Source organism: Hemitrygon akajei, chromosome 8 (genome assembly GCF_048418815.1).
Source record: "Hemitrygon akajei chromosome 8, sHemAka1.3, whole genome shotgun sequence".
Classification (NCBI taxonomy): Eukaryota; Metazoa; Chordata; class Chondrichthyes; order Myliobatiformes; family Dasyatidae; genus Hemitrygon; species Hemitrygon akajei.
Genome location: NC_133131.1, coordinates 44,927,763 through 44,941,427, shown reverse-complemented (window position 1 = coordinate 44,941,427; position 13,665 = coordinate 44,927,763). Strand labels below are relative to the sequence as shown.

The 13,665-nt window shown below is 39.3% G+C and overlaps 1 protein-coding gene across 1 annotated transcript in view; it reads left to right on the top strand.

The window, feature by feature from the left end:
- LOC140731851 (NADPH--cytochrome P450 reductase-like) overlaps positions 1 to 13,665 on the top strand; it is a 92,578-nt gene that overhangs the window by 60,808 nt on the left and 18,105 nt on the right. Inside the window, 8 exon segments of the mRNA XM_073053767.1 lie at positions 557 to 706; positions 1,410 to 1,534; positions 2,422 to 2,511; positions 5,131 to 5,229; positions 9,949 to 10,065; positions 11,165 to 11,196; positions 11,199 to 11,282; positions 13,440 to 13,621. Coding sequence (XP_072909868.1) covers positions 557 to 706; positions 1,410 to 1,534; positions 2,422 to 2,511; positions 5,131 to 5,229; positions 9,949 to 10,065; positions 11,165 to 11,196; positions 11,199 to 11,282; positions 13,440 to 13,621 — 879 coding nt within the window.

The window sequence follows — 13,665 nt, the reverse complement described above, 5'->3', positions numbered from 1 at the left end:
TAAGTGTTGGTTCAAGTCCCTTTCCAGGACACTTGATTTATGCTTCACAGTCTAGTAGATTAGGCATATTGTGTGTAGAGGTTCAATCACATCAGAATAAGAAGAAATTCATTGCGGTTCAAGGGTTTTTTCAAAGCTGGAGTTCAAAAAAATATAGCAGCTAATAACAAATGAATATTTCTGAAGTTATGTCATTTGTAAGAAATATGGTAGGCAATTTCCAAGTAGCAAAATCCACAAAGTGCCTTTTAGATTGTGATTTAATAAATAAATATTTTCCTTTGTTATGATGTATTCAAGTAGTGGGGAAAATTCACAATATATTATAAAAGGGAAGTTTAACTGCATTTTGCTCTTATTTAGTCCATTTGAAGATAATGTGGTTATTTGGTGCTTGTGAGACATTGCCTCTTACCAATTATAGCAGGAGTTGTATTTCATTATTAATCTAGTGGTTATAAAATAGCATTATATAGTCCTGAATTTATTAAGGATGCACTTGCAATTGGTTGTATTACACAATTGATGTTGGGATGAAATTTTCTATTCCTTTCAGTCTGAATTAAGTCGACTTACTGAACTAGAAAACTCCTTGGCAGTCTTCTGTTTGGCTACGTATGGAGAAGGAGATCCCACTGACAATGCACAAGACTTCTATGACTGGTTGCAGGAAACTGAGACAGATCTCTCTGGTGTAAAATATGCAGTACGTATTGTGGGGTAGGAAGTCATTTGGGATTTTATAAAGCTTTCTACCATGCCCTAATCAGATGATTTTAATGTATTTATGTGTTTAAACAATATTGAATAAAAAGACATGAAATCTTAAGCCTATTTAATGGAAAAATTAATTGGTTCAATGAAATAACTTTGCCTGTGGGGGAGAAAAAGGAACATAGAAAGGTGGTCTGAGGCTCTGAAACTAGGTGCTGGGGGATTAGAAGACTACTAATGTTTCACTGCTGTAAAAAAAAGAATAAATTTAATTTGTGGCCAGATTGTTCAATTTTAGTACTGGGCAAAGTATTGATAGTAATTATGTGGTATGGTTTAAACCATCATTTAAAGTAATTTATCAAGGAGAGTTGTCTTTTATGAGAAAGTTGTGTCTTACATTTAAACTTCTGAGTCAGTCACAATAATAGTTAAAGAAAATTTGATTTAGATTAAATTGAAATATTGAATTGAGGTTAATTGCTTTAGTCATATTTTGTGATTACAGTGGTTCAAGTTCCTTATCTTCATAATTTATATGTAACTGTTGCTCCAGAAGCAGACAGATTCATAAGTAAATTGATAATGTACTCTTTAAAATGTATTTTATCAATGATCTGTTGTCAACGTATATTATTGAATTAGATATTCAGAGTTATCTGGATGGAAAAAAATTAAATTTGTTTTTCTCAAAGGTCTTTGGACTTGGAAATAAAACTTATGAACACTTTAATGCAATGGGAAAGTATGTAAACAAAAGAATGGAGCAGTTGGGAGCAGAAAGGATCTTTGAGCTCGGTCTGGGAGATGATGATGGCAAGTGAGTGTAATTGCACAAGAAGCTTTTTATGACTTGATGTTCACAGACAATGCTCTTCTTTAAGAGCAGCACATTTGATTGGCTCAGTTGAACATCTGGCCACTTGTTTATGGTATTGCTCCGTATTCAAGATTTTAATCATTGAATGCTACTGTATATGTTTGGAGACAGGAACTCAACATTTTAGGTATTGTTATTTTTAAAATATCTCGCAACATGGAAAAACTCTTACAAAGCCAAATCCAGTGGTTTGAACTTGTAAGACTTATGCAATTGTGTTAATTTGTTCCTTTCAGTAAAGCAGTGATAAGTCCTTAAGCAAAGACTAAGCAATGAAGTCTAAATAGTTGAGCTGTTGATTCTTTTGAACAAGCAGACCTTTAATGTTGAATCAGAAGTTGCATCAAATGACTTCCTTCTGCTATGATCTTTTGTGGCTTGTTGACTCGTGGGTAAAAACGAGGTTCAGCTGGCACAGTTCCTTCCTCCCTATCTCGTAGTATTTTCATTCTTACTATTTCACACTTGGCTTGATTCCATTTCTATTCAAAACCAGTGAATGAAGCTGACTTTTCAGGTGCAAACATTGATTTATCAAATTTGGCTGGAAAAACTTGATTGGAAGGCAAGAAAAGGTACAGGGATTTAATACTTCATTCTTGAATACCAAAGAGAGGATAGTAAGGTTCATGCTCTGAAATTCAGGCATCTGCCATTTTTTTCCTTTTGTATTCTTCCCACTACTAGATAACTGCAAAACTATAATGTATTACACAGCATGGCATTTATTTGGGACATACCATGTCATCTTGTCTAAATTCTAAAGTTTTAATTGAACTTTGGCTTTGATTTGTAATATCTCTGGGATTTATTTTGAAATCTCTTAGCCTAGAGGAGGATTTCATCATGTGGCGGGAACAGTTCTGGCCAGCGGTATGTGAGCACTTTGGAGTGGAAGCCACTGGCGATGATTCCAGGTGAGTCTCCAACTAAGCATTGTATTAGGCCAATTCTTAATGTTACTGATTTTTCCATGGATGGAAGGTGTGCAAGGGGGCTGGCTGGATTTGAACTCGGGAGCCTTCGCTCCATAGTCCTGCGCTGATGCCACTATACCGCCAGCCGGCTAACTTAACTCATCCTATTGACTGAAATTTTGCTCCATCGTATCCCTCTCCTTCCTCAGTGTCACTACACACTACATTGACTTGTAAACCAATTCTCAGCTCTATCACTCTAGTTTCCATCCTCATGCAAATTTAGTTTCAACCCTCTCCAACTTCTCTAGCAAATCTGCCTGCAAGAATATTGGTCTTCCTTTTGTTTAGGTGTAACCCATCCTTTTTGTACAGGTCATACCTTCTCCAGAAGAGATCCCAATTATCCTTCCCTCCACACCATTTCTGTATCAACTCATTTTGTAATATCACCCTATTCCTGTCCTAACTGGCATGTGGTATTGGGAGTAATCCAGAGATAACTATCTTGTCCTGCTTTTCACCCTCTTCCCTACACTCTGTACTCACTGTGCAGAACCTCTTCCCCCTTTCTGCCTATGTCAATGTGTACCACAATCTCTGGCTGCTCACCCTCCCTCTTGAAAATCTTCTGCATCTGCTCTGAGACTTCCTGGAACCTGTCACCTGGGAGGCAACACACTATCCTCTAGCTAGACTCTGCTGTTCATCCTAACTATTGAGTCTCCTATCTGTATTGCTCTGCCTGACTTTTCTCTTCCCTGCTGACCCTCAGAACTGACAAATTTCATGTCACATGTCAGCACTAATAAACCTGATTCTGATTCTGACCATAGTCCCGCTGGCCTGGCTGCTGCTGATGTGTGCTGGTAAGTCTTCTCCCCAGCAGTATCCATAAGGATATACTTGTTGCTGAGGGGAATGGCCACAGGGGACCCTGCACTAACTCTTACCACACCCTTCCTTACTTCTGGTGGTGGTCTATCTACTGCACTCTGGGCAGTAGCACCTTAGTAAAAGTCTCATCTATCAAGTTTTCAGCATCCAAATGAACTTCAAGTTCACGATATTATTTATTTCTAATTATTTGTTGCCAAGTTCTGTTTCTCAACTTTGTTAGAAGCACCATTGTTCTCACTAGCTTCAGTACAATATGACTTTATTGCAAACACTTATTTTGTGAAGGAAGTGCCACCATAACTTTGGCTAGCTATTTTTGTTCTAAGCTTGTATAGAAGTGCCCTTTCTTTGTTTGAACTGACAAACGTAGAAAGCTCCTGCTGTAAGTCCTCCCTAGGTTACAAATGCCCAACTTGTGTACAGCCCATACATACTGTATAAGCATTTTGGACCAGCAGTTTGGATTTGCGCACCATCGCACTGCCACCTGTGAATGTGATTCATGGCTGCATTTGCGTTTTGAAGACAGCTTGGGTTGTGAATAGTTCAAGAGTAGATGTCCTTGTCTTAGGATGACCTGTACATCCAACAACAGCTTATGTCAATCTTGCCCATGGATGTCATATTCTGCTTTTAAGCCTGCAGCTTTGTTGTTTTAAGCACTATCATATTTGTGACCTGTACAAAATGTGTTAGGCAATGATATTAGCGTGGTCAAATGTGGGACTCAATGATTCTGTGCAATCAGTAACTATGATAAAATTTGTTTATTGGTTGAGCTATTTTAAACAAGTTTGCTATTCCATGTGTGTTCTCATAAAGTGACAGGTTTATGTTATTAATACTACCATTAGTGTTGCTCAGACAATACACTAGCTACTGGTCTCATCTTTTGAATTCTTGTTGCAAATCTGTACTCTATAATTTGAGGGCTTTTGATTAAAATGATCTGCAAGCTTTGCACACCACTAAACAAATCATCTTTCCAGGGAGGATTTGATCATTTGTATTTTTTTGAACACTTTTTTCCAATTAAAATGGCTTTGTCGGCGCCTGCATTGCCTTTTTGTGAATGTTTTATCATTTCACCATTACCATCAATTTTCACTGTTCCTCTATTACATTTCCATATTGTCTGAATAAGCTGAAATATTCACACATACAAAATTGTATGTCTATGTAGTCAGCTTAAGTCACAGTATTCTACTTTGCACAAATATGTGCATAGTCTCATTCTTCGTACAAGAATTGCTGGTTCTTGCCCTAAGTAATTACCCATAAGTCTCTTGCCATCCAATTTCCTTTCTGCAGAGTTGGCTTGGGACTTCTGGCTGTGTTCTTTTTGGTGGTGACTTAGTCAGCTGCAGTTGTAACACTGCCTCAATCGTTGCTGTGATCATCAGTGCTGTCAGATCATTTGTCTTGCCTGAGGTGTTCTATTTCCTTTATGCAAGTCCTTATATCCTTGACACCAAGCTGTAATGTACTTGTGGATTCTTTTTTTGAACTGAAGTAGTGCCCGGACTATAAAGAATATCTTGAGATAGAGAGAACTGCTAAAGCACAGGTATCTTTACTGTACTCTCTCCACCCGTGTAACACATGTCATATGTTTCCATTGCATATTTGCATGCCTTATATAAGTCATTATATAAGTAATCTGTTTAACTTTGTTGCAATAGGCAATATTTAATAAAATCACCTCACTTTTTTTTGCAGTATTCGTCAATATGAGTTGGTGCTGCATAAAGATATCAACATGAATACAGTCTACACTGGAGAAATGGGACGTCTCAAATCTTATGAAATTCAGAAACCGTGAGTGTTTTTGACAATTATCCTATGTTAAGTACAAATAATAGATTACTGGTTGATTTAAGATCATAAGACATAGGAGCAGAATTAGGTCATTCAGCCCATCTTATCTACTCCACCTTTTGATCATGATTGATTTTATTTTCCCTCTCAACCCTTATTCTCCTTCCTCCCTGTAAACTTTGACACCCTTTCTATGAACGTATGTACTCCACTTTAAATATACCCAATGAATCCTGCTTATGTCCATCAGTTGTTACCTGACTTAATTTGATATAACAAGTCATGGAAATATTGGATTGTAGCTTGCAACAGAAGTGATTACACAATAATTTTATGGTTATAAAGTTTATAAACTGTTTTCATCCCACGAACAAAACTCATGTTTATGTGACTGGGTTTTGTAAGTGTTGAAATCTGGTTGATTCACACTTCTGCCTTTCTATTATTTTCTATTCTTTGTGCAGGTTAACTTTACTTTGAGCTTTTTACTTTTCAGGCAATGCTTCTTGCCCATAGCTGCCTTTTTGAGAAAAATCTGCTCATTATTTCATAGAAAAATCTAGACTGCTGAAAATCTGTCAGAAAATTGAGGAGTTCCATATTTGCTGCCGATTCAAAGCTGTGGACTGAGTGTGATGCATAGTGTCTTCGGGGTGATGTAGATAGGTGAAGTAAATGGGTTAGGACATGGCAGATGGAATTCAATGTGATTCACTTTGAAAACGTGCATTTTCCATGTAGAAAGATTGAAAAGTATTGGTGTTCAGAGGAGCTGTGATACTGCTTGATTCATTGAAACAATGATCATTATTGCAAGCGAATTTGGGTGTCTTGCTCCATTTATGTAGGGCCCTGCTGAGACCACATTTGAAAGATTGTACACAGATTTGGTTTCACTTCCTGGCAATTGAGTGAGCTCTGAAGACTCTGGATTGATTCTGAAGATGGTTTATCATATAATGCGAGTTTAAGCAGAATGGCCCTATACTCCTGCTCAGAAAATAAGAGATGATCTCACTGGAATCCAGAAAATTCTTGAGATTTGATATGGTAGGTATGGGGGTGATAGTTCCATTGGCTGGGGTACTGAAACCAGGAGTCAAAGTTTCAAAGTAAGGAGCTGGGCATCATTATGGAGGCTGCACTTCCTTGGCCAAGACAGGCTACTGGTGATGCTCACTGTTAGGAACTTGAAGCTCTCAACCTTCTTGACTTCATATCATTAATGTAAGCCGGAACATGAGCACTGCCCCCTCTCTGAATTCAATGACCAACTCATTAATTTTGCTGACATTGAATTGCCATGACATCATTTCACTTGGCTGTTTCTCCTTCCTGCCATGTGATTTGAGATTCAGTCCACCACAGTGATGTCATCTGCATACTTGTAGATAGAATCTGGAGCAGTATCTGGCCATGCCATTGTGAATATATAGGGATTGGAGTAAGGGCTCTGAAGATGCAGTCTTTTGAGCATCAGCGTTAAAAGTAATCATGGTGGAAATGTTGCTTCCTATAGTTTCTGAAGGGCAAGTTGATGGCTAGTCACCTGGTTAGTTATTGAATTGGAAGTATGAAAACTGTGTGAAGCTATTTGTGGAATGTGGATAGCTGATCACCTTGCTTAACTGAATAAAGTTCATGGATGCATGTCTTAGTCATAAAAACAAAACTGATAATCTTAGGCCCATTGACTTGGTTTATTTAGTTCAAGCCTATTTGATGAACACATGAGCTATACTAGTATTTAATGCAATACTGAGTACAATACACCGCATGATCTTCTAAATTAAGTAAACCAAGCCCTTGTTCAAATGAATGTAAAGGCACCCTAAGCCCTTAATATCATTAACGTCCTTTTAAGTTGGTGTTTACTTTTCTTGATTTTAGCATAAAATTATTGTCTAGTAAGTTAATATGATGTAGTGGTTGAGACTATTTAAGATTCAAATTAAATTTTGTATGGTGTCAAGACATCAAAACGGAAGTAAGAATACATTTTTTGATTTTGTGTAAAATAGCAGAAGTAACTGCAGCATGCTTTTGTTGGTGTAATGTGTTCAAGCCTTTTGGAGATTCTACAAAAATGCACATTCAGTCTGATATACCTCAACTTTTGATATTGTGAAGTACTCGGTTTATGTATCAGGATTTTCAAACTTTAGATCTCAGTCACACTGGAAACACATGTAACTCCATCCACACTTTCAGCTTTTCTTATACAAGTTGTCAACTGCTAAACCTCAAGTCTCTGTGAACTGGGATATTAGAACATAGAACAGAATAGTACAGCACCAGGAAAGGCCCACAGTATCTGCTCCGAGCACGATGCCAAATTAAATTAATCCTGCACGTGATCCATATTCCCCTAATTCATGTGCCTTTCCAAAATGCCTTTATCTTATGTCATTTCGCCACCACCTGTGTCAGTGTGTTACAGCACTCTGTGTAACAGGAAAAACTTGCCCTACATATCCCCTTGAAACTTCCTCACTCTCTCCTTTAACGCTATACCTCTCGTAGTTATATAAACTATCTGGTCTCCCCCTGCTCTTTGATGTCTTGTAGTGTTGTAGATCTTGATGCTGAATTGGAAGGCATGGAAAACCCATTTTACTCGGTCTGTCATTGAATTACACTGGCAGATTCCTGATAAACGAATCACTGGTTACTTAATCTGCAAGTCAAACAATGCAGGGTGTTATGTCATGATCTCAACTGATGCTCTGCTCCTTAATCTAGAATTTCAAATAATGATGTTGATGGATGATAGTAATTTGATTTATAATGTCACATGTACGGAAGTACAGTGCGAGTGTTTTGTCTGCCATCCCTATAAATCATTTCATTCAGATAGTACAAAGGAAAGCAATAACAGAATCTGCAATGGGTTTCTATGCCAAAGTGAAAATTAGATATTTGAATCGCTTTTAAAAGGGCTTTCTAAAGGCAGTGGGATGCACATTTAGGGGAACAAAATGAAAACTGGTTCTGTAGCCAATGAACTGGAGAGTGGGACAGATCTGGACAGGGAAGATGAATAATCTGTTTTGCCCACAAAAGAAAAAATCTGCAGATACTGGAAATAAAAATAATACACACAATATGCTGGAGGAATTCAGCAGGCCAGGCAGCATCTGTGGAAAAGTGTAGACAGTCAACATTTTGGGCTGAAACCCTTCATCAGGAATGGATAGAAAAGATGAGAAGTCAGAGTAAGGAAGTAGGGGGAGGAGAGGAAGTAAGTAGTAGTTGATAGGTGAAACCAGGAGAGGGGGGAGGGTGAAGTAAAGAGCTGGGAAGGTGGTGAAAGAGATAAAGGGCTGGAGAAGGCAGAATCTGATATGAGAAGACAGAAGACCATGGAAGAGAGAGGAGCACGAGAGGGAGGTGACAGTCAGGTAATGCTATGGTGAGGGAAGGGAATGGTGAACGGGGGGGGGGGGGGTGGCGGGCATTTAGTGGAAATTAGAGAAATCGATGTTCATGCCATCAGGTTGGAGGCTACCCAGACGGAATATAAGGTACTGTTCCTTCAACCTGAGAGTGGCCTAATCACAACAGTAGAGGAGGCCATGGACTGACATGTCAGAATGGGAAGTGGAATTCAAATGGGTGGCCACTGGGAAATCCAGCTTTTTCTGGGGTGGGGGGACGGAGCGTAGGTGTTCAGCAAAGCAGTCTCCCAATCTACGTCGAGTTTCACTGATTATACATGAGGCCACACTTGGAGCACCAGGTACCACAGATGACCTCAGCAGACTCGCAGGTGAAGTGTCATCTCACCTGGAAGGACTCTTTGGGGCCCCAAATGGTAATGAGAAAGGTGGTGTAGCACTTGGTCCGCTTTCAAGGATAAGTGCCTGAAGGGAGATCAGTGGGGAGGGATGAATGGATAAGGGAGTCACATGGGGAGCTATCCCTGGGCAAAGCAGAAAGTTAGGGGAGGGAAGGATGTGCTTGGTGGTGGGGTCCTGCTGGAGATGGCGGAAGTTGAAGAGAATTATGTGATGGACGTGGAGCTGGGGGTGGGGGGCGTGGAAGGTGAGGTCAAGAGGAACCCTATCCCCGGTGGGGTTATGGGTGGATGGGGTGAAGGCAGACATGTTCGAAATGGAAAAGATATGGGTGATGGTAACATTGATGATGGAGGAAGGAAAGCCCCCTTTTTTGAAGGAGGACATCTTATTAGTTCTGGAATGAAGAACCTCATCCTGAAAGCAGATGTGGCAGAAACGGAGGAATTGAGAGGAGGAGTGGCATTTTTACAAATGAAGGGTGGGAAGAGGTAGAGTCCAGGTAGCTGTGAGGATCTGAGTTTATAAAAGATATCAGTAGATAAACTGATGGAGAGCAGTGCATTCAGAAGGAGTGAGGTTAGAATTGGAGAGAAGAGTAGTGAAATCGAGATGGTTGATGTAGTAGAATTTTGTCCTTTTTTGGTTCAAGAGGGTAAGATTATAAGATCCATATGAAAAAGCATTAAGGCGATTGTAAGAAAAGTTAAAGCCAGTTTAAAAATTTATGGCCATAGTGAATTCTAAAAAAACTATTGATAGCAGGAAGAAGCGAGTGAGTAGCCTTTTTGTTTATATCAGAAGGTAGCCAGACTGATGCATTTAGAAAATTCAATCTTCCTGGCTTCCTTTCTTCTCTAATAAATCTGATCAAGTTCGTCTTAAACCCAGGTTTTAATCAGTGTTTTCATGTCCTCCTTAGGCCTTTTGATGCAAAGAACCCATTTTTGGCACCTGTGACACTGAATCGAAAACTGAACAAAGGAGGAGAACGGCACCTCATGCACCTGGAGCTGGACGTCAGTGGGTCAAAGATAAGGTAATGTGACAACTTCAAGTATATTAGTGCCCTTTTGCTTTTGTATGAAACAAGAACTGTAATAGGAGGAGCCTCTTTAGCTCCACAAGCCTGATAGGATCTTCCATACAATCATTCTAATCTCATCCTCCTTGTTATGCTTTTCTGCCTCATTCTCTAATGTTGGATTTAGCTGCAGTCTGAAACTTTGACTATTCAACAACCCTATGAGGAGGAGAATTCTAAAGATTCACAAGATTGAGTCCATGTCTAAGTTTTATGTGCTAAGTATTACAAGTGCCTTTATTCTGTGTGTCCTAGTTATAGCGATTTCACCAGTGAAGCATCTTCCCCTTGGATCATTCATCTAAATCTCAGAGTAAAGGCCTATTCAAGTTGATCTTTCCTCATAATACAAAGCCCTCATCCTTGGAATCTATCTAGTGTAGCTTGCACCTTCTCCAAGTATGTTATTCCTTAATACAAACCAAAACTGTGCTCTAACTTGTAATTCTAATGTCTCACCAAAACCTTGCATGGCTGTTGCAAGACTTCATAGTCCTGCTCTTTAACCTTCTTACAATAAGATTCAACATTCAATTTGTGAGTACAGCAATTGTGTTGTGGAGGGGGATGTTTTAAAGCCCCACAGCATAGAAATAATGATTTTTTTTTCCCTGCCAAACATTCCTTTTAAATAGTCTGTCATGCCATTTTACATAATTTGTTTGTGCTAAGAAACCATAGAAAATTATCAGACAAATAAGGCCATTGTAACTGTTGTCATTGCTAATCAAAAGAGTTGCCCAATCTGTTTCTGTCTTGCCGCAATTAATTCTTCACAGTGTATCACCCAGTTATGTCTTGCCACTTGTTAAATGTGGTAAGGATTTCTGTCTGTACCACGCATTCAAGGATTACGTTTCAAACCCCATGACATTCTAGATCTTGCTTCATATTTCCTTTAATCTTTTTTTCATTTACTTTAAATCAACATGATACCCGTGTATTAACAATTTGTGTTTAGTTCCAGCATGACCTTTAAGGCCAGCTAAGTAGGTATATGGTTATTTACACTTATGTTTCTTACTTATTTGTGGTTGCTTTCCTTCTGTTGTAGATATGAGAGTGGTGATCATGTGGCAGTGTTCCCACGAACGATTCAACAATTGTCACTGAAATTGGCAAAGTGCTGAACTCGGAATTGGATGTAGTATTTTCTTTAAAGAATCTTGATGGTAAGTGTAACGTAAGCTTCATAATTAGGTAATTGTAAGAAAAGGAAAAGTAGGAGGAAAAAATGACTAATAAATGTTGAGTGACCGGTATTGTAATGGCTCCTATTCAAATTGAAAAATTGGTTAATTTCTGAGGGAAAGGGACAATTTAACTAAAACATAGTGTAACCAATTTTAACTGTTAATATTTTAATGTTTAATGTAACCAGAATATGGCACAGTAAAAGCCACTGGCTGTGTAAGCATTGAGTTAATTGTAATTTGAGCATGAAATTTCAGACCTGACCACAATGTGAGGGATTAGGAAAATAATTCAAAATCAGTGAGTTTTGAAAACTTGGAGTTTTCAACAGAACTATAGCTAACTGCAATACTTTTTCCAACAGCAGTGACTCTTTAAAAAAAAAAACACAACAAATAAATAAATAAATAAAATCTTTTTTACATTCCCAACCTTTTTATTTCTTATTTTACTGGATTTCTGCTCATTAAAATTAAATTAACTAAGGTATGTTGTGCGTATTGAATGCTCCAAATACACATTTTTAATTACCGTAGATTCCGGATTATAAGCCGCTACTTTTTTCCCACATTTTGAACAGCTTTGAACTCTGCGGCCTTTAATCCAGAGCGGCTAATACATGGTTTTTTTTCATGCCGCCTGGTAAACATTTTGCCTCGTAACAGTAGACCAATAAAATTGATGAGTAGTTCACAGAGGTCCAATGAAATTGTACGATAAATCAAGCGCACTTTCACAATTAAATTATTGTAAATCAGTCATTTGTACTCACCCTCATCAACATGGAAAACACTCGAAGGAAAGCATTGTGCTGCCTTTATGGCAGTTACTTAGTTTATAATATTTTCGCTTAGTAATTCATTTTCTAGTTAAAGTTAGAAGTGTTTTAACTATATTTGTTTTCTGTACTACATCCCGGGATGCTATGATGTCACACCCGGTTTCGCCGCGTCTTGTGGGAAAAATACCGGTTTGCGATAAACGGGAAGGGGGGGGGCATTACGCGAGCACATCAGACCCGAGCACATCAGACCCCGAGCACATTAGCCGAGCTCATTAGACCCGATTAGACCCGATCGCGTTACGCGAGCTCATCAGACCCGAGCACATTAGCCGAGCTCATTAGACCCGATTAGACCCGATCGCGTTACGCGAGCTCATCAGACCCGAGCTCATCAGACCCGAGCACATTAGCCGAGCTCATTAGACCCGATTAGACCCGATCGCGTTATGCGAGCTCATCAGACCCGAGCACATTAGCCGAGCTCATTAGACCCGATTAGACCTGATCGCGTTACGCGAGCTCATTAGACCCGATTGCGTTACGCGAGCTCATCAGACCCGAGCACATTAGCCGAGCTCATTAGACCCGATTAGACCCGATCGCGTTACGCGAGCTCATTAGACCCGAACACATCAGACCCGAGCACATTAGCCGAGCTCATTAGACCCGATCGCGTTACGCGAGCTCATTAGACCCGAACACATCAGACCCGAGCACATTAGCCGAGCTCATTAGACCCGATCGCGTTACGCGAGCTCATCAGACCCGAGCACATTAGCCGAGCTCATTAGACCCCGAGCACATCAGACCCGAGCACATTAGCCGAGCTCATTAGATCCGAGCGAAAACGCTGCTTTTAAGTTAAAGGCGATCAATAACTTTTCCTGGTAGGCTGCAGTATATATATTTTTACCAGTCGCTAGGAGATATTGGAATGTTGTTCGTGCTGTTCAGTAAAAAAGTATATGCAACGTAATTTGTGTTACCGATACGTATGTATATTTAAAAGTAGCCGTATTACAGGCACGGTTCAAAAAAAAGCATTTGCAATATATATTTGTTTGTTACCATATGGATTTAATTAAAAGTTAAAAAATCCTCACGTGTAATATCTTTCTGTGTAAATATCTCATATTACAACGTGGGACACCTGCGGCCGAAAATCCGGTGCGGCCTAAAATCCGGTGCGGCCTGTACAAGTAAAAAATTGATTTTATTTCTAAAATTAGAGCCAGCGGCTTTTAATCAGGTGCGCTCTGCAGTCCGGAATCTACGGTAATTCTCTTTGCAATGAATGTTCTGCTGTGACTGAATGTGCTGTTATTATTCATTTGTGTTTGTATGGTTCCAGAGGAGTCCAATAAAAGTCATCCATTCCCATGCCCGACCACATACCGGACAGCACTGTCGTATTATCTGGATATTACCAATCCTCCACGTACTAATGTTCTGTATGAGTTGGCACAGTATGCATCGGACCCCAAAGAGCAAGATTTCCTACGGAAAATGGCTTCTTCCTCCCCTGAAGGCAAGGTAAAGCATATCAGTAATTACAAAGAACCTTGTTAGGCAAATGT